General features: G+C 42.2%; 1 protein-coding gene across 3 annotated transcripts in view; it reads left to right on the forward strand.

Moving 5' to 3' along the window:
- The first annotated feature begins 649 nt into the window (after positions 1 to 649).
- Positions 650 to 22132, forward strand: part of ZFAND3 (zinc finger AN1-type containing 3) — a 340077-nt gene continuing 318594 nt past the window's right edge. The window contains exon 1 of one of the 3 annotated variants that reach the window (XM_031012033.2): positions 650 to 1599. In XM_031012033.2, coding sequence (XP_030867893.1) covers positions 1529 to 1599 — 71 coding nt within the window. In that variant the 5' untranslated portion in view covers positions 650 to 1528. The remainder of the gene's footprint in view (positions 1600 to 22132) is intronic. The other 2 variants (XM_031012034.3, XM_031012035.3) reach the window with 2 other exon arrangements.

Below are 22132 nucleotides of genomic sequence, written 5' to 3' on the forward strand. Positions count from 1 at the left end.
CTGGAGGATGTTGCCTCCGTGTTGAATTAGTCATCAATAATCGATTTCTCTGTTCACGACTAACTGGAGATCAGAATGAGCTCAGGATCAAGGACTAGGAGCGTTAAAGGACTCATTTTTTTAGTGTCTCAAACTGCTTTGGTCACTTACCAATTTCCATCACTGATTCAGCTACAGCTCCCCTTTCCCCTCCAAAAACCAAACGTGCCAGCTGTAGGAAGAAGTGCGGCTCTCCTAGCCTGGGCATAGGGACTCGCCTGGGCATAGATAATGTACTTGTGGCTCTGTGGTTGGGAGTGGAGACAAGGAACTCCCCAACACCGGTGGGGGAGAAGAGACAAGGAAGTTGCCCCAGACAAGGGGCTGGGGGAGGGGCATTTCCCAGAAGTTCCTGTCAAGAGACCAGTATACCGGGTGGAACTATAAGAGTTGTTTGGGTGTGGCGGGACCAGGAAGAGAGAGAGATGCCCAGGGAGTTGGCAAATTGGGGAGAAAGGCTCCCCGGGATCGCCCAGGAGCCAGAGCGGCAGCTCCAGGGACCTTGACTCCGACGTCCCCGGGAAGCCAGAGCTCCACTTCCGCGTTTGGCATTGCTCCCCCAGGCCCCTCCTCGCACTCGGTTACGGGTTCTACGGGCGCATGCGCCGCCACTCTGGGACTGGCCCAATTTACCCTACACAACTAATCCGCTCCTCCCCCTCCCGCTTGGAGCGCACCATTCGCGTGTAGGGGGAGGCACCGCGCCCCGGAGTACTCAGAAACCTGCTCCCCTTCTTCAGACAGGGGGAAGATAAGTTTGCTTCAGATTCTAAAAGTTCTAAGAATACGAAGGCCTCAGCCGCCCGTCGCCGGGCGACAGCCCGAGGCTCTCGCTTTCTCCCACAGCCCCGCACTCCGCCTTCGAGGCGCGGAACAAAGTGGCACGCCCGGATCCCAGCTGATCAGCGGCTGGGCTTTGGCGTTGGCTCCCCCGGGCGAGACCATTGTGACTCCTCGGGAGGGGCGCACGCCGGGGAGGGGGCGGAGCGGCCATTGTCCGGTCAGCGCAGCCTCCGGGGGAGGGGACGGTGTTACGGAGACAGCAGGGCCCGGGGATTCAGAGCGGCCGCTGCGACTCCGGAGCCGGCGGGGGGCTCCGGTCCTTCCCTGCGCCACCGCACGGGACATCTCTCTGGCTGGGGAGCGGCGGTGAGAGCCGCCGAGGGCGTCTGTGTCCCTCCTCCCCCGCGGTCCTCGGTGCGTCCGCACGCCCCTCCTCCTCGGCTCCCTCCTTCTCTCCGCGCCTCTCCGCCCCCCACCCCCGTCTCCGCAGGCCGAGTGGTGCGGCCCGCCTCCAGCTGACCGGCCTGGAATCCCGGCTCCGAGCCCCGGACTCGCGCCCGCCCGCGCGCCCGCTCCCTCCCCCTCCCCCCGCCTCGAGCCCCCCGACGCCGCCGCCACCGCCTCCTCAGAGCGGGGCCCGGGCCCAGCCGCCGCCACTGCTGCCGCCGCCGAGCTCCGCCGCCGAGCTCCGCCGCCGCCGAGCACCATGGGAGACGCTGGGAGCGAGCGCAGCAAAGCGCCCAGCCTGCCGCCTCGCTGTCCCTGCGGCTTCTGGGGGTAAGTGCCCGGCCGGGTGGGGGCGGGGGCCGGGGGCGCGGACGCCAGGGCCGCCTGGGCAGGCCTCGGGGCTCGGGAGGCCGGAACCTTGGAGGCTGGGCCCAGCCCGGGCCTACGGGGAGGGGGTGGGGGTCGCGTTCCGGGGAGGGGTGCCGGGTGGGGAGCTGGGGGTGGGCAGAGAAGGCCTTGCCGGGGGTGCGTTGCCACCCTTTGGGACTCGCCGGCCTGAAGCTCGCGAGGGCCCACGGGGGCCTCCTGGGCCACGGGTGAGGGGGGCAGGGCGGCGGGGAGGGATGAGGGGGCGGCGTTGACCGCTCCGGGAGGAGCAGGGGTGCCCCTTCCCTGGGCATGTGGAAGCCAACCCTTCCTCCCTCCCGGGGCGTGAGTTGGTGCCCAGGCACTAGGAGGGTATTTCCTCTGACTTTTTCACCTCCCCTCCTCCCCGTCCTCCGGAGACTTGCATCATCACTTCCTAGATTATATCCCAGTGCCCCATTTGCTTTTAGGAAGCTATTCACACGTCACCCGTTTGTAAAAACCGAGTCCAGAACCAGGCTGGGGTAAAGTTATAAGATTGTTGAGGTCTCACCTTCATGTAAAACACGTTTCAGGAGATATGTAACATTTCCTTGTCAAAATGAAGAAAAAAATCACACAAAACCTGAAGTCAGCCTGGATTGGGGAATATGAGATCCAGTTTCCTCAGTTGGCTCTCAAATTCTCCTCTTTCTCAATTTAAGTAAAAATGATAAAAATGTTCACAGTGGGTAGCATATATTGTTTGGCCATCATGTGTTAAGGCGAAAAAAATGTGATGTGGGAAATCAGCTCCTCTTCCTCCCCCCATTACTGTTTAAATTCTTTTGGTAACACTTTAAGCTTCATGGATTGCCACCTAACAGGTGCCTCCATCATACCACATGACTGTAGTTCTGCAGTAAGAAAGCTGGAGACTTTGAAGGCTGGCTTTTGTGATTTGAGTCCCTTTTCTCTTTTATCGTTTAGTTTTAGTTTTATTTTTTGAGAGATTCCGTATATTTGGAGACATAGAGGCAGGAAGGAAGATTGTTTCTGGTGAGGACATCTTGGGAAGAAGTATGGAAGTAGTTTTCCCTTTGCTATCTCCCATATTGTAGTAATGGTTAACAGAAGTTAAGAGTAATTTTGGGAGTGCAGAGAAAGATTAGAAAGTGGATCTTAATGTAGACTTCTGTGGAAGTTGTCGTATCTCAAGGTTATGACAAAGAAGTGGATTTTCATTTTCTCATTTTTCTGCCTTTCTCAAAAATTTCCCTGTGGAAGGACATTAGTCAAAAATAAGTTGTGGCATATAAAAAGTCCTAAAAATGTGAAAATATTTCTAGTCTTCCCTTCATTTTGATTTGGAAATAATTGGTTTGCCTGTGAAGTGCTTTCATGGACAGTCTAATTCCCACAAGAATCTTGCGAGGTAGGAACTATTATCTCGTTATTAGCTGGGGAAACTGAGGCTTTGGGTGGATAATTTGCCGCTTCACACAGGGAGTGTAGGGTGGAGCTGGTGAGCTCTTTAGAGTGCGTAGTACCATCATGTTTATGATATCAGTCTGCTGCCCTGGAAAAATCTTGTGTCACAAGCCTCAGATTGTAACTCACTGTAAGACATATGTCCTAAAGAAAGTCGCTGCCAGTGGCAGCTAATGCTCAGGATGTATCAGGTCTCTTTCCTGGCAACACGTTTATGTCCTTCGGACTGTTATCATGAATGGAATCTTTATCGAAAGACTTATATCAAGGCTTAGAAACTAAGGAAATGGAATAGCCTTTTACCTTTATTTATTTATTTATTTATTTATTTTTGAGACGGAGCCCTGCTCTGTTGCCCAGGCTGGAGTGCAGTGGCGTGATCTCGACTTACTGCAGCCTGCACCTCCCGGGTTCAAGCAGTTCTCCTGCCTCAACCTCCCAAGTAGCTGAGACTACAGGTGCACACCACTATGTCCGGCTAATTTTTGTATTTTTTAGGAGAGACGGGATTTTGCCTTGTTGGCTAAGGTGGTCTCAAACTTCTGACCTCAGGTGATCTGCCTGCCTTGGACTCCCAAAGTGCTGGGATTACAGGCATGAGCCACCGCGCCCGGCCAGCCTTTTACCTTTAGCCGGTAGGGTTCTGATAATGCCAAGAGAGTTTGGTGGCAGCAGACAGGAAAAGTTACACTAATGTTGTACTTGACCTATAAGCAACCAGGGCTTCTTTTTAGATACTTTCAGTCTGATACTTTTTATGAACCGCAGTTTACCTAGCAGGAGTAGTGACCACAAAACTAGTATTTTTATCGTGAAAAGTGTTCTTTTTGGTGCAGTGTTTTAACCTTTCCTAAGGACGTTTGTAGACAATTGTGTAGTTTGTATTTTATACCAAAGCATAACAACATTGCTGCCTTGTTTCCATCGTATCACAACTGACTTTGGACATGTTTCCCTTACTGTATGGGCCACATTCATATTTTGTTCACTGAGTAAACTTAGAATATATTTAACAGATATTTGAATGCCTGTGATATAATGGTGGGCAAGGAGGTGCTGGCCCCATACTCTGGGGCAGGGGGCACAGGGAAGTAAACTGACAGTTGCAATACATTGTACAGGTGCTCTAGGGGAGGGGCACCTACCCTAGCTGGGGTGGAGGTAGAGGAAAGTAGCCTGGAGAAAGTGACACTTTAGCCTAGACCCACAGGAAGGGTAGAAGTAGAGTATGGAAACAAATATTCCTTTCAGGCAGTGGGACTAACATGGGTGAAGGCCGGGATGTGAGCGAGAGCACTACTCATTTGAGGAACAGGTTTGTTGGGTCTGTTGGTAGATTGTGAAGGGTGATCACAATCTAGAGATAAGGCTGGGGAATTGAGAGGAAGTGGTGATACAGGGCCCTCATAGCATTGTAATGCTGAGGACTTTGGACTTTTATCCTGAGTGCAGTGAGGAGCTACTCAAGAACTTTGATCAGGGAGTGATGTATATCTTTAATGTGAAAGACTATTGGTGGTTCTTGAGAATGGCTTGGGTGTGTGGGTATGATTCTGTGTGTCTGTATGAATGTGATATACGTGTTTCCGTGGAACGTTGCCAAGTCCAGATTTGCCATGTGGTGGTGTGAACCAGCGTAATGCCTGGGGAGAATAGAGCGAAGTACATAGAAGTGAAAGCCATTCAGGAGGTATCTTTTGCCTTTTCCCTTCATGAAAATGAAGGTGAATATGTTTTAAAAAATTCTATGCAGCATTGCACTCCTTGGAAGCTCTAGGTCTAAAGTCAGCTAGCCAGGGGCCACACCCAGCCCTTTGCTGAGGAGCCTCTTAGCAGAATGTTTTGGCTCCGGCAGACTAACGGCGGTTCCTTTAGGATTGCTGCTCTTTCCGGTGACTTAGGCTGCAGGACTTGCTGCCCAGCATTGTCCAGTCAGGACACTAATCAGTGTGGCTCGGTTGAATAGGAGAGCTTTAACTGCATTCTCTTGTGAGAATGCAGTTAAAGAAGAATGCCAAGAGGAGTGTACAATTAAAATGCGTTAGTGCTTGTAACACGTGGTTCCAGTTCTCTCCCTCTTGGCTTGTATGGTATAATTGTGTACAGGTAATTAAGTTATTTTATAGAGGCCATCTCCACTGGGAAACTTTGCTGCCGTGGAAATTGTTGAATATTAACCAGTTGATAATAAAGTTGCAAGTTGTTTGTATTATATATGTATTTTTTTGTATTTTTGTTTTTTGGAGGGGGTAGGAAGTTTCGCTCTCATTACCCAGGCTGGAGTGCAACGGCGCGAGCTTTGCTCACCGCAACCTCTGCCTCCTGGGTTCAAGTGATTCTCCTGCCCCAGCCTCCCGAGTAGCTGGGATTACAGGCACGTGCCACCACACCCAGCTAATTTTTTATTTTTAGTAGAGACGGGGGAGACTGTTCTCGAACTCCCGACCTCAGGTGATCCGCCTGCCTCGGCTTCCCAAAGTGCTGGGATTACCGGCGTGAGCCACCGCGCCTGGCCGGTATATATTAACATCATATTTTTAGGATTAAAACAAATTTTTCCTGGAGACATGGACTTAAAACTTTAAGTGAAATATGAACATTTTCTTGGCTCATTTTAGGCATTCAGTACTCAGGCAAAAAACGTATTTGTTGATAATTGTGTCTGAAATGAAATAGTCAATTAGTACACTTTCTTTAGATGAAATATACACATACACGAAAACACTTTTAAACTATACAGATATAAGTGGTATTAGTTGAAGCTGTATTTTAAATTATTTAGACATTTAAAAAGGGCTGAGGTGTGTAGATTCTTCACAAATGTGAAGACCTAGAATATTACAGAAAAGATAGGAAGAAAAATAAGTATAAGAATATAGTATGTGTATTATAGGATAATAGGGTAATTAGGATGGAAGATGGAATTGTTTTCTAATTCTATTTAAGTACAGAAATATAATTGCTATTGATATTTTGCTTTTACAATTGGAGATAATCTCGTGATGACATATGGAAACCTTGGGAATTACTATTTTGTAAATAAGCTTAAATCGTACTAGACATAAACGTTCAGTCTGGTATTTAGAGAATAATGGAATAGTTAAATATGGGGCTTATTAGGTAAATTATTCATTGTTTTGATTTTAAAAAAGAAGCTCTTCTAACAAGTCATGACAAAGCAAATATCATATGGGTTCATTTTCTTTAGGGAAATAGATTTTGTTAGTATTTCATTTTTATAATCATTGCTGTTGAAGCATTTTGCCTACAAACTAAATTGGCTGGATAAAAGATGTACTTTAAGATAGGGATGGGTAGAGATAAGGATAGGGGTAATCTCCTAAAATAAATTTCATTTCTGAAATCGGTACTAATAGAAAATTGATTGAAAACATAACATGATTTGTTTTATTCCACTTTATTTTTGTCAATCATAAGATACTGACTAGTTTAGAATCAATGTATATATTTTTTACCTCTGAGCCCAGGCTTAGTGAATTGCTGTCGAACATCAACTTTGTTACTGTCATTGTGTAGATCATCTGGCTAGTGTGCGTGGCTCCTCATAGTGTGTGGACTTCACACTCATTTTGCCTCTTCAGTCTCAGTCTCCCAATTGTAACATGTTGCCACACTTTAACCTGCATAACCTGGGCTTTCAAGATCATGTGAACACAGTATGAATCACTAACCAGTAGAATGTTCATTCCATTGATGTCACTACTTATCCCTTGATTATAAAACCCCCTTAAACATTCTCTTAAAAAACAAAATGCTTGCTTGTGGAGTTTTACTTTGCATCTTTGAGTATTGTGTACATCTGAAGATAAAACATGATTTAAATTAAGTATTCACTGTCGGTTCATTTATCTGCTTGCCCTATTTTCCTGATTACATTTGGGGGATTCAGAAAATAGGAAATTCGTCCCTTTGATGTGATGGAACACAGGGAAATAATTTTTTTTTTTTAAATTTAAAGAAACATAGTCTTCTTTCTATTGGTTTGAGGCAATAGCTTTTTAGAGTTAGGTCCAGTTAGCATATGGCTCTTTTGGTTTTATCATCTTCTCTTCTCCATGTACCGTCTCCCACTCTTCCAAAATGGAAGAGAATTCTAAACTTTAAATCATACTGAAAAGTTTTCACTAAAAATCTCTTTATAATCCTTAATGGTATCAAAATTAACATTAGTTTTCACAAATTAACCTTTCCTTGCTCTAAAAATCAGAGAACTAAGAAGCCTTTGAAAAGAATAAAGTCCTTAAAAAGAAACCAAGAACAGTATATAAAAGATTATTTATTTAGAACAGAATACTTAGAGGGTGAGAACTAATATCATTTGGATTTTTTATTAGGTCGTAGGGAGGTTCTGTCCATGCAAAGTGATGTAGTATTTTGAATTCCTGCAATAATCACAGATCAAAATTGAGGTTAAATATTGTTGTTTTCTTTTTCACCCAGGCCTGGGACTGGCAGGCTGCATGGCTTTGTGGCTGAGGCTGGAAGCAGAGCCTATCAAAGTCCCCTCTCTTGCAAAAAAAAAAAAAAAAAAAAAAAAGAAATTCTTTTCTGTTTTTGAAGAAAGGTTAAGGTTGATATCTCAGCAAAGCTACTTGAAGGAAGTGATTGGTCTTGACACAGCACTTGTAATGCAATGCTTACAAAATCATCCAGATTCTGGCTTTTTGGATTTTGTGGGACTTTGTGTCAGAGTGGTTTTCAAAAGAGGGCCTTCATTCCAACTGTGTGGATGACACTGATGTTACTCAATTTTTCTAGGGTTTCTGAGGAACAGCGATCCTGCTCTGGGCTGGGTCCCTGTGTAACAAGATTACATTGCTGAGTGAGATATTTAAACATAAGACATTTCCTGTAAGTGTCATATGCAGAAAAGGAGGTTAAGGAACTTTATTTACAGTGTCTTGGCTGGATGCTGTGGCTGGCGGCTGTAAACCCAGCACTTTGCGAGGCCAAGGCGGGAGGATCACTTGAGGTCAGGAGTTTGAGACCAGCCTGAACAACATGGTGAAACTGCGTCTGTACCAAAAATAAAAAAATTAACTGAGGTGGTGGCATGCTCCTGTAGTCTCAGCTGCTTGGGAGGCTGAGGCAGTAGATTCGCTTGAATCCAGGAGGCAGAGATTGTAGTGAGCTGAGATTGTGCCACTGTACTCCAGTCTGGGCAACAGAGTGAGACTCCATCTCAAAAAAAAAAAAAAAAAAAGTGTCTAATAATCAGAATCTAAAACTGTATCCTAGAATGGCACTGCCCAGTATGGTAGCCATTAGCTGTAAGTAACAATTTAAATTCAGATTAAAGTTAAAAATGTAGTTTCTCAGTCACAGTAGCTACTTTTAAGTACTCACTAGCTCAGTAACTAGTGATTACCGTATTGAGGAACACACATATACAACATTTTCATCCTTCAAGAAAGTTATGTTGGACAGTGCTGTTCTAGAATGTTGACTGATGGGCAGCCAGAATTTTCAAGCCTGTTTTCTTGTGGGCTCTCTAGATCCCTTTTTTTCTTACATTCTTAACGTGAGGGACTTAGCTAATTTAGCTCTAAATTTCTTTCCAGCCCTAACATAGTTTATTTCCACTGGGAGAAGCAATGCTATTGTTAATTCAGATTACTGGGATGTGTTCCTTTGGTCAGGAATGGGAATTAACATTTCAGTAATGGGAATTAAAATGTAGTCTGTAATTTGAACCTTTTTTGAAGTGTTACTTTTGAGTCAGACATTTTAGCTCTTTTAGCACTGTTAAACTGGCAACCTCAGCGGCTTGTACAGGGAGGTATTGGTCTAGCAATCAGTTTCTTTTTGGTTCAAAGAATTTTTGAAGCTACTCACCTTTTTGAACGTTGTTAGGTTGTAGATAGGCTCTAGTTAGCTTTTATGACTTTTGTGGAGGAAAAATATTTGTTTTCACAAATGTAAATCTCATGGCAGCTTTTTATATGTGATTAGGGATAAGTGCATTGGATTTTCTGGTAAATTCAGGTTATCATATATAGAGAAAGATGGGGTATATTGGAATTTCCAGCAGTAATGGACAAAACCAAACTGATCTGTGATGCACCCAGGCTAATAGAAATAAGTGAATGAAAATGCATGTCATCCATGAGGCTGAGGGACAGAGCTGCAACAGTGCCGGGCACCTGAAGTTTTGGCTACAGCTATTAACTCAAGGAGGGATGATGTACTAGCTAACTACATCTGTCCATTTAGCTGTACCAGATGTCCCATATCATAGGCAAGTTTGAGTTTATTAGGGCAGAAGAATGTCCTGGGAGAGGTCATTGATGCCGCTTGCTACCGCTCTGGCCTTGGATGGAAGAGGAGGGCCAAGCCACACCAGAGCATTTTGTTTCCAGGTTGTGGATAAGCTCTAGTTAGCTTTATTGATACTTTAGTCATTACCTGGCAGAGTGAGGTTGGTGATGTACTTAGGACCTTTTTGGGAGTGTCTTTTCTCATTTATTTCTGCTGAAGTAGAGTGGTGTGGAGGAACAGCTGTTGTTGATGTCTTATCTGCTTCTTGGACTCTTACACACTGATAAGTTGAAGTGCAGTTGCATAAAATAATCACACTCACAGCCACACTTTCTGGAAGGAGAAACATTCTGACTATTCAAGAATATCACAAATACTCTTCCTGTAGTCAGCTTCTTTGTCCAGGCACTTGGTTTTATTCATTTATTTTTTACAAGAAAGTAAAAAAAAATTTCTGTGGCTTATGGTACCTAACTGGAAGAGTGGAGGCAGGAAGTTGAGGAACACAGAGTGGGTGGTGGGCTTTGCTGTCAATTCTGTGCTTTGAAAGCTTTTATCTATTTCAGATCATAATTTTTTAATGGCAGCCCTTTCTAGGATGCTTTCGGCAGAAAAATGTGCTGGCAAAATCGTCTCCTGAAAAGATTTACGATGAGACACATAAAGTACATTGAGTAGTATAGTTATTCTTAAACTAGTCATAAGAGTATTAACTAGCAATAAATAATAAAAAATAAACCAGTGGTAGGAGAAGGTATGGTGATTTCAATGTGAGTTGCTTTTGGATTTATGATTTCTTGGTTTCTGTGCCTAAGGAGGCATGGATGGTATTATTTTCTTTTCTTTTTCTTTTTTTTTTTTTTTGAGACAGAGTCTTGCTATGTCGCCCAGGCTGGAGTGCAGTGGCGCCATCTTGGCTCACTGCAACCTCTGCCTCCCGGATTCAAGCCGATTCTTCTGCCTCAGCCTCCCAAGTAGCTGGGACTACAGGTGCCCGCCACCACACCTGACTAATTTTTTGTATTTTTAGTAGAGACGGGGTTTCACCGTGTTAGCCAGGATGGTCTCAATCTCCTGACCTCGTGATCCGCCCGCCTCGGCCTCCCAAAGTGCTGGGATTACAGGCGTGAGCCACTATGCCCGGCCTGGATGGTATTATTCTTTTTCTTCAGTTGCTGCTGAAATCTAAAAAAACCAGGTTTTTCAAGTCCTTATGTGTTCGTGTGTGAAACTTTGCCTGTACATACAAAATTTTTACATTGTTTAACTTTACTGCATGCAGTTTAGTTTGCCTTTTCCTTTTAATATAACTTAAAGGTATTCTCTTACCAAGTGGAGAACTGTTCTGTGGACTGATCAGCAGTGGGTTTGAGCCTGTAAATAGCCACTGCACTCCAGCCTGGGTAACATAATGAGGTTTTGTTGCTTTAAAAAAAAAAAAAAAAAAAGTGGAGGATGCCAGACTTGGTGGCTCATGCCTGTAATCCCAGCACTTTGGGTGGCTGAGGTGGGCAGATCACCTGAGGTCAGGAGTTTGAGACCAGCCTGGACAACATGGTAAAACCCCATCTCTACTGAAAATACAGAAATTAGCTGGGCTTAATGGCCTGCGCCTGTAATCCCAGCTACTCGGGAAGCTGAAGCAGGCGAATCACTTGAATCAGGAGGTGGAGGTTGCAGTGAGCCAAGATTGCACTACTGCACTCCAGCCTGGGCAATAGAGTGAGACTCCGGCTCGAAAAATGAAATGAAATAAAATAAAATAAATGGAGGAGTGTTTTTATATATTGACCCACAAAAATACTTGCATGTAGAAACTTTATTTGGGAGGACATGTTCGTGTAGTCTCTGAGGCCTGAGTTCCCTGTTTCTGTGGATCAGTCACTGTTAACTAGCTCACCCTGTTCCCCCAACCTCATCCATGCTGTAGCACTTCCAATATGTGCTTAAAACCATGCATTTTATTTGTAAGGCTGATGATCTTCTTCAGGGAATATTGAGCAGGATCTTATTAAGGAACAGTTGCTTTGACTTAAATGAAAAAGTCTTTGCAACTGACAGATAAAATCTTGAGTGAAAATGTGTGGAGTACTGCACTCTTGTATAGGAGGATCTCTTTAGGATCTCAAAAATCCTGATCTGTGGAAGTGTATGTCCCTACAGACTGCATTTTCTTACCCTTGGTTTTAAACTTTCTAGGATTATATATTCTAATATGATAGTTGAAAGCCACCAAATTTACCTAAATAGTTTTCATTCTAAATAAATTAGATTTTTACATTGTGTGTGTTTTTGGTTGGAGTTAGGGACAGGAAGAGTAGACTGTTGGTTTTGTGTTTAAAGTTGCGGTGCAGAAAAGTCATTGGACAGAGATCTGTGTGATTTGGAGGTGAGTTGGAAGGGAAAGGACACAGAAGGTGGTCAAAGGGGAAGACTGGGGCAAGGGGGATGAGGATGGGGACACACAGAGGAAAGTAGAATGGTGGGATTATAATTGGGAATGAAGTTGCTTTGTGGCCACCATCGTTTAGTCAAACTGAGAGGTGGTCTCATCTGTAAGGCTAGAGTAATTAATGTGAAAAGGTGGTGGTTAGGGTTAATGAGATGTTCTGTCTTTTCTTGAAGTGTGGTATGTGAGTCCCCTGGGACCTTACAGGAAAGTGCTAATGATCACAGGATGACAGCTGAGATACAGATTCCAAACTAAAGTTTAGTGGAAATAGCAGCAGCTTTCAGCAAAATTGGTGTTCCATCATTTTAGAAACCCACGGGCTTTTCTGCTAAGACCGTAGATACCTTCTTAGCCAGTTAAAGAAAAATGCTTCATGGTTTCTCTTTGCAGCAGGCCATGGAGACTCAACCTACCTTTCTTTTATTGGTATTGCCACAACCTGTTAATTCCATTCCTTGGGATTGATTTTTCTTCTCTCCTCTTTCCCCCATGCCTGGTGGGGAGTTCAACAGTCTTGCCCATCGTCTGTTTAACTTGCTCTTCTTAGAAAAACAACTCACACAAGCCCCTCTTTTTTAAAAGATTTTACAGTGAATACATATGGGGAAGTTACATTAGATCTTAAAGAATTTAACAGTAGTACTTCCTGGGGAATGGGACCTTTTCTTATTTGCTGAGAGGCTGATGAAGGGCCCCCTCTCTCGTCTATCCCGAACTCCTCCAAAACTCCAAAGATGAAGGGCATACTGATCTCTTATCTCCAGAAAACCAACTGAACCAAGTGGCTAGGCAAGGGTTTTGGAATCAAAGATCTGGATTGGAATCAAAGACGTGAGTTTACCTCTGTGTCTCTTTATCTTTAAAAAAATAGTATCTTAGGGTTGGCTTTGAGGTTTAATGAGCTCTGATGCCTCTCAAGCCCTTGCCACAGAGCCTGGTCATGGTAATTACATTTATTAAAGGCCAGCTTCCCAACTTGAAAGAAGGAGCACTGATGGCAGATTAGTAAATACAGGACTATCTTACCTCATATGGGCAATTTGCATTTATAGTGATCTCCAGACTGATGCCACCTTATTAATTGGTGAAGTTTCTGACCAGCTTTTGGCCCCTTTGGCCATTTTCCAGAGCCAGTCCTTTTTCCAGCAAGTGTTAAGCACTCTATTGTGTGTCTTGAGCTATGCTAGGCAAGAGATACCTTGGTCTGGCTTCTGCCCTGAGAAAGCTCACAGTCTAGAAGGGGAGATGGATCAATAAACTGACAAAACACTGTTAGAGAAGTGCTCTGGGAGATCACTGAGTATTGTGAGAACTCTAATGGGCAGCTTACCTAGATGGGAACTGAGGGTGGCCAGGAGAGCTTCTCATGAGTTAGGTTTGAGCTAGGTATGAAAGATGAGCAGAAGTTAACCACATGAAGATGGTAAGGAGGGGATTTCTAGGCAGAGGGAACAGCATGTACAGAGAGGCACAGAGGAATGGGAAAGTGTGCTGAATTAAGAGAGATGCAAACACAACTCAATATGCTAGCTGCAGTGTATGGCAGGAGGCAAGACAAACCTGGGGAAATGAGCAGGGGCCAGTTATGAAGATACTTCATTGCTGCACTGTTGAACTTAAGGATCAGGAAGCAACTGGGAAGTATTTAAAGATTTTAAGCATGGATAACAGATGATATTTATAATATGTTTCAAAAAAGTTAATGTGGAGGATGCATTGGAGTGTATAGGCAGAGAGACCAGTTAGAGCAATTAAACCTTTTTGGACCATGGATCCCTTTGGCAATCTGGTGAAGTCTGTGGACCCCTTCTGAGAATAATGCATAAAACAAAACACCTGTAATTACAAAGGAAACCGGTTAGCCTATGGACCATGGGAGCCTGTGGACCCTAGATAAAGTAACCCTGGGAGAAGGCAGCAGTAGGGGGCTGAAAATAATTGTAGGCTGGCAGTGGGAAATGAAGAGGGGGCTTAAGTATAAGAGCAGCGACAGATTGGATGGCGGGGAGTGGTGGTAAAGGAGAAGAGAGGCAGCAGGGTCTGACATGGACTGCAGGGTGGAAGATGATGTCAGGTCACTTGCGGTGGGTGTAGAAGTTCCTTCACTTACAAACTCTAGATATGAAAGGTCATTTGTGAATTCATCTATTCCTAAATCCAAAGTGAAATTGGAGAAGCAACTAGTAGTGCCCTCTGTCAGTGGTATGCATTGTTTTGTACAGTAGGAAAAAGTTTATGCTTTGGAAGTTCTTAAGTTGAAGTGATTCAGTGAATTTGTACTAGAAGATGGTAATGGGTGGTGAGAGAGATGATTAGTTTTAGACAGGTTAAGTTTACTTTCTGGTGAATTATAGACAGCTTAAGACAGTTTCTTGCTTTGCTTTGCTTTTCTCTTCCCTTCCCTCTCCCTCTCTCCTCTCTCCTCGACAGGGTCTCGCTCTGTTGCCCAGGAGGCTAGAGTGCAGTGACAGGATCATAGTTCACTGCAGCCTCGAACTCCTGGGCTTAAGTGATCCTTCTGCCTGAGTGTCTGAAGTAGCTAGGACTACAGGTGCATGCCACCACACCTGCCAGATTTTAAAGTTTTTTTTTTTTTTGTAGAGATGGGGGTCTGTCTCTGTTTCTCAAGCTGGTTTTGAACCTCTGGCCTCAAGTGATCCTCCCGTCTTGGCCTCCCAAAACATTGGGATGGGCATGATCCCACTTCTGATGAGCACAGGAGTTTTGACCTGCTCCATTTCTAACCTGGGCCAGTTCACTTCTCCTTTGGTAACCTGATGGTCCTTTGTTCATGGCAGGTCACCATATTGATGCTGAATTTAGTGTGGACACCTGATCAGCATAATGCAGTACTGCCCAGAACTCCTGGGCTCAAGCAGTCCACCTCAGCCTCCCAAGTAGCTGTGACTACAGGCATGCTACCATTGTATCTTTTTTTATGTGAATTTTTTATTGAAATATAAATAATGAAAAATACATGAATCTTCAGTGTATAGCTAAATGAATTTTCACTTTATGAATTTTCACAAAGTGAATATGCGTGTGTAACCAGAAATAGCTAACAAGAAATAGCATTTCCGGCCCCCAAGAATCCCTCTTCCTGTCCTCTTCCAGTAACTGCTCCCTTCCTCTCTCAGGGGTAATCACTATCACAACTTGTACCATCACAGATTACTTACAATTTTTTTCTTCTTAGATGTTTTTCTACTTTTTAATTGAAGTATGACTTAGTTTAATGCAAACATTTCAAGTGTGTACTTTGGTAGATAAAAAAAAATAGACTTCATGGCCGGGCGCGGTGGCTCACACCTGTCATCCCAGTACTTTGGGAGGCCGAGGCAGGCAGATCACTTGAGGTCAGGAGTTAGAGACTAGCCTGGCCAACATAGTGAAACCTCATCTGTACTAAAAAATACAAAAATTAGCTGGGCGTGGTGGCGAGCATCTGTAGTCCCAGCTACCCGGGAGGCTGAGGCAGGAGAATCACTTGAACCTGGGAGGTGGAGGCTGCAGTGAGCCAAGATCGCGCCACTGCACTTCCAGCCTGGGCGACAGAGTGACACTCTGTCTCAAAAAAAAAAAAAAAAAGACTTCATTTTTGAAAAGGAGTTTCAGGTTTACAACAAAATTTACTAGAAGGTAAAAAGAGAGAGTTCCCATATACCCTTTAACTGTCTGCACACACAGCCTCCCCCACTATCGACATCTGACATTAGTGTGGAGCATTTGATAGAATTGATGAACCTACAGTGACACATCATTATCACTCAAAGTCCATAGTTTGCAGTGGGATTCACTCTTGGTGGTGTATATTCAGTGGATTTTGACAATGTGTAATGAATCTACCATTATAATGTTGTATAGAATATTTCACTGCCTTAAAAACCCTCTCTGCTCTGCCTGTTCATCTCTCCCTTCTCTTCAACCTTTGGCAACAACTTTTCATTGTCTCCCTAATTTTGGCTTTTCCAAAATTTCATATTGTTGGAATCATACAGTATGTAGCCTTTTCAGATTGACTTCTTTTATATAGTAATAAGCATTTAAGTTCCTTCCATGTCTTTTCATGGCTTGCTAGCTCATTTTTAGTGCTGAATAATATTCCAGTGTCTGAATTATACTATATTTTATCCACTTACCTACTGAAAGACATCTTGATTGCTTCCAAGTTTTGGCAATTATGAATAAGGCTGCTAGGAACATCTGTGTGCAGGTTTTTGTGTGGACATAAGTTTTCAACTCATTTGGATACATACCAAGGAACACAACTGCTGGATCATATGATAAGAGTATGTTTAGTTTTGTAAGAAACTGTGAAACTCTAACAAATGATTGTACCATTTTGCATTCCTGTCAGCAGTGAATGAGAGTTCCTGTTGCTCCATATCCTTGTCAGCATTTGGTGGTGTTGAATGCTGACACTATATGATACATATGCATATATCATTATGCATATATAATGATATATGCTCATATATGCATATATCATTATGCATATATAATGATATATGCTCATATATGCATATATCATTATGCATATATAATGATATATGCTCATATATGAGCATATATCATTATGCATATATAATGATATATGCTCATATATGCATATATCATTATGCATATATCACGATATATGCTCATTATGCATATATCACGATATATGCTCATTATGCATATATCACGATATATGCTCATTATGCATATATCACGATATATGCTCATTATGCATATATCACGATATATGCTCATTATGCACATATCACGATATATGCTCATTATGCACATATCACGATATATGCTCATTATGCATATATCATTATGCATATATCGTGATATATGCTCATATATGCATATATCATTATGCATATATCGTGATATATGCTCATATATGCATATATCATTATGCATATATCGTGATATATGCTCATATATGCATATATCATTATGCATATATCGTGATATATGCTCATATATGCATATATCATTATGCATATATCGTGATATATGCTCATATATGCATATATCATTATGCATATATCGTGATATATGCTCATATATGCATATATCATTATGCATATATCGTGATATATGCTCATTTATGCATATATCATGCATATATCGTGATATATGCTCATTTATGCATATATCATGCATATATAATGATATATGCTCATATATGCATATATCATTATGCATATATAATGATATATGCTCATATTATATGCATATATCATTATGATATATGTGTGTATGCATGTATGTTTCAAAAAAAAAAAAAAACTAGATACTACCAGTTTTCAAAAATGATTATATCAGTTTACATTCATACCACCAGTATATGAGAGTTCCGGTTAGTCCACATTTTGTCAATACTTGCTGTTGATGGTCACTTTCATTTTGGTTGTATAAAGTTATTGCATTTTTCTTTTAATTTATATTTCTCTGATGACTAACAAAATAGAGCATCTTTTTTCATTGGCCATTTGGCTAAACTTTGTTGTGAGGTGCCTGTTTAAGCATTTTGCTTAAGTTTCTATTAGGTCATCTGCTTTTTTCTCATTAATTTGTAAGAGGTTTTTGTTTTGTTGTTGGTGTTGTTGGAGATAGAGTCTCACCACTCTCTCCCAGGCTGGGGTGCAGTGACAGAGTCATGGCTCATTGCAGCCTCAGCCTGTGGGCTCAAGTGATCTTCCTGCCTCAGCCTCCCATGTAGCTGGGACCCCAGGTGTGTGCCACCACACTCAGCTAACTTAAATTTTTTGTAGAGACAGGGTTTCACCATGTTGCCCAGGCTGGTCTTGAACTCCTGGGCTCCAGTGATCCTCCTGCCCCAGCCTCCCAAAATGCTGGGATTACAGGCGTGAGCCACCATGCCTGGCCTGTAAGAGTTTTTTTTTTTTTTTTTTTTTTTTTAAATGTATTCTGGATGAGTCCTTTTTTAGATAGCATGTACATGTACTGCATGGTTTTGTATTATCTTAAATCCTTTTTTAAAAAAATTAGAAAATGAGTGTATTTGTGTGGTAAAAAAATTTAAACACACAAATGGGTATATTATGAAAAGGATGTCTCCCTCCTAGTTTTAGTCCCTTACTGGGAGACCATAGCCTTAGTCCCACTTAGTCATGGTTATGTTCTTTTGAGTATGTTTCCTATGCATGTACTGCATTTGTTCTTTTTTCTAACACAAATAGCATACGACACACTATTCCGGAACCACCTCGGTTTTTTCAGTTAACGTATCTTGGAATTCTTTCCAAGTGAGCATATACATTTCTAGCATCCTGTATAATAAATGGCAGAACAGTATTCCAGTTAGGTGCATGTACCAGATTTTATGTAATCAGTTTATCTAGTTCCTTCTTGATAAGTGTTATTATGCTACAAAAGTAGCATGAAATATGTTGAATTTTAGGGCTTATGGACAATCTAAATGTGAAAATGCCTTAGGTGTCTGAATTAGGAGAGAGGATGAGCTAGGGCTTTATCATTTAGGGTGACATGAGTGTGTATTGTCATAGCTGAAGCCAAGGGAGCAGGTAGAGTCACATAAGAAGTATTGTTAGATCAGTGATTCTCTGTGGGATAGAAATGGAGTTGTCAGAATCACTTTGGGAGTCTTTTCTAAAAAACACATTACTCATGCTTTCCCTAGCCCCAGTTTAGTGGGTCCACGATAAGGTTTGGATAGTTCATCCTTGACCTTTTTTCTTTCATCTCTTGAAAAAGTGTCACTTTCCTTTTGAGACCCAGTGGTATAGAGTGAAAAGATAACTAAGGATGGAACCCTGAGGAACACAGGTAGAAAAAGATGAGTTTGGAAAGGAGTTGGATACACTGAGATAGGAGATAAATCAGGTAAGTATAAGGTTAGTGAAACCAAAGGAGGTGATATTTCAATGAAGAAATGGCACTAGGGTCATGCTGCAAAGAGTGGTCAAGTTAAGATGATAATTGAGACATCTCTGCTCCTTGAAGGTCCTAGAGGAACTTGAGTAATGCTTTTAAAGTCATGTTTGTGCCTCTCAGCAGTATTCTGGCCCAGCATGGTACCAGGGTATGTTTTGTGAAAAATTGTTGTAATTACATCCTATGTGTACCAGAAATGAACATCTTTCATTAATCATTCATGAATCTAACCATCATGAATTGAAACTTCTCTTGAATCTATATTTTCACTTCTATTAACACTTCCAATAACATATATGTTTTTAGGGTAGTTTTTTAAAAAACTCTTGAACTTCAACTTCTTAGTCTTCTAGGTTCTGGCAGACAAGATTGCGTTCACCTCATTTGTCTTGATATTTGACTTAATTTTATAGACCTAACCATCTCTCTCAGCTTTTGTTTTTCTAGGAAGAAGTCCCTTTTATTTAGTCTGGACTTTGATTCCTATAAATATTTAGATGTCTTTTCTGAAGTCTTTCCAATTGTATGTTATGTCTTTTTGAAGTGCATCTGTGTTGCTGAAAAGATACTAATACTCATATTCCATGTCTCTCCCCCTCCCCCGTATAGGTTGGGATGTCATAGAAAGAAGGCGTTCATGTGGGAGATAATGAAATGTATTTCTTAAGAAAAGCTCAGTATATATATATAGGAAAAATTAGGTGAAGTATGAGGTAAGATGAGGGGACAGACTTCTTGGCTGATACTGGATTATGCTATTTTATTCATGACATGTGCTGTATGTGTCAGTATGACACAAGAAGAAAGGACATACTGGAATTATTAGAGGAGACAGTGTGAGGATTAAGGTCAAGTAGGATTTTTCAGATATTCTAAAAATCTTATTTTGCTGTGTGTGATTTTCTGTAAACATTCTTCAGTGTATTTTGCTATGTAACTGCTCTGTTGTGACTTTAGGGAATTGTAAGCATTTCAGCACTGGAACTGTGTAATCAAAGACAATGGGTCCTTTTAATGTATAGATAGTCGTTTTTTTTTTTTTTTTTTGAGATATAATTTCGCTCTTGTTGCCCAGGCTGGAGTGCAATGGTGCAATCTTGGCTCACTGCAACCTCTGCCTCCCAGGTTGAAGCGATTCTCCTGCGTCAGCCTCCCGAGCAGCTGGGATTACAGGCATGCGCCACCACACCCAGCTAACTTTTTTGTATTTTTAATAGAGACAGGGTTTCTCCATGTTGTCAGGCTGGTCTCGAACTCCCGACCTCAGGTGATCCGTCCACCTCAGCCTCCCAAAGTGCTGGGATTACAGGCGAGAGCCATCACACCCGGCCGATAGGCTCTTATTAAAGAACAACATATATAGAGAACAGCGTGTATACCAATATGCTAAATATACACAAAAATACACTCTAAGTTTGTTTATATTGATACAATTTAAATAGTGTCATAAATATTATGGCAACTTGATGTTACTTTATTTTAGAATATCCCTGGATGCCTTCGAGGTTGAAGCTGTTTTGATTTCACACCCTTCTGTTTTAAAACATAGGGACTGACAGGGAGACCCAGGGCTGCAATCTGGGTGGTGCTACATTTGTAGACAAGGACAACTTGCTGTATTTTAACCCAGAAACATTACAAAGTTTGTTCTTGAACTTCTGGCTCAGATTTAGATGCATCTTTGAAGTGCTGATATTTGGCTTATCTGAAGCTTTGGGATTATCATTTTCTAGTTATGAAGGGAATGAAAGTGTTTATAACATTTTTGCAGGTGGAAGGTAAAATTGTTGTTTTGTTCCTCAAATTTTTTTTTGCTTAATTTAAAAAATATTGAGATATAATTCACATACCATAAATTTCATCCTTTTGGAGTGTATAACTGTGTGTGGTTTTTAGTCTCTTCACAAAGTTATGCAACCATCACTACTGTCTTAATTCCAGACAATTTCATCACTTCATAAAGAAATCTCATATCCAATAGCAGTCACTTCTCCCCTCAGCTCCTGCTAACCATGAATCTACTTTCTGGTTCTATGGATTTGCCAGTTCTGGACATTTCACATAAGTGGAATCATACCATATATGACCTTTTGTGTCCGGCTTCTTTGAGTTAGCATAACGTTTTCAAGGTTCTTCCATGTTGTAGTGTACTTCATGTCTTTTTGTGGCTGTATAATACTCCATTGTGTGGATATACCACATTTTGTTTATCTGTTCATCAGCTGATGGATAATGAGTTGTTTCAGGTTTTTGGCTATTATGAATAATACTGCTGTGAACATTTGTTTACAAGTTTTTGTGTGAACACCTGTTTTCACTTCTCTTATTTGAATACCTAGGAGGGGAATTTCGGGATGATATGGTAACTCTGTTTAACTTTTGAGTAAACTACCACCCTGTTTTCCAGAGCAACTACATTATTTTACATTCCTACCAGCAATGTATGAAGACTCCAGTTTCTTCACATCTTTGCCAATACTTGTCATTGCTGCTCTTTTTGATTATAGCCAACCCTGTGGCATCTCCATTGTGTTTTGATTTGCATTTCCTTAATGACTAATGATGTTGAGTATCATTAAATATGCCCATTGACCATTTGTGTATCTACTTTAGAACAATGTCTGTTTAAATATTTTGCATGTTTTAAAATTGAGTTGTATGCCTTTTTACTTGTAAGTTGTAAAATTTCTTTTTTTTTTTTTTTTTGAGACAGAGTCTCACTCTGTCGCCCAGGCTGGAGTGCAGTGGTGCGATCTCAGCTCACTGCAACCTCCGTCTCCCAGGTTCAAGCGATTCTCCTGCCTCAGCTTCCCGGGTAGCTGGGACTACAGATGCGTGCCACCGTGCCTAGCTAATTTTTTGTATTTTTAGTAGAGACGGGGTTTCACCGTGTTAGCTGGGATGGTCTCGATCTCCTGACCTCAAGTGATCTGCCTGCCTTGGCCTCCCAAAATGCTGGGATAACAGGCGTGAGCCACTGCGCCCGGCCAGTTATTTTTTTATTTTTTATTTTTTGTTGTTGTTGTTTTGTTTTTTTTTTGAGATGGAGTCTCGCTCTGTCACCAGGCTGGAGTGCAGTGGCGCGATCTCAGCTCTCTGCAAGCTCCGCCTCCCGGGTTCAAGCGATTCTCCTGCCTCAGCCTCCCGAGTAGCTGGGACTACAGGCGTGTGCCACTACACCTGGGTAATTTTTGTATTTTTAGTAGAGACGGGGTGTCACCATGCTGGCCAGGATAACCTCGATCTCTTGACCTCGTGATCCACCCTCCTCCGCCTCCCAAAGTGCTGGGATTACAGGCTTGAGCCAACACACCCGGCCACAAGTTGTAAAATTTATGTATTCTGGTTACTAGTTACTTATCAGATACAGGATTTGCAAATTTT

Source organism: Gorilla gorilla, chromosome 5 (genome assembly GCF_029281585.2).
Source record: "Gorilla gorilla gorilla isolate KB3781 chromosome 5, NHGRI_mGorGor1-v2.1_pri, whole genome shotgun sequence".
Lineage (NCBI taxonomy): Eukaryota > Metazoa > Chordata > Mammalia > Primates > Hominidae > Gorilla > Gorilla gorilla.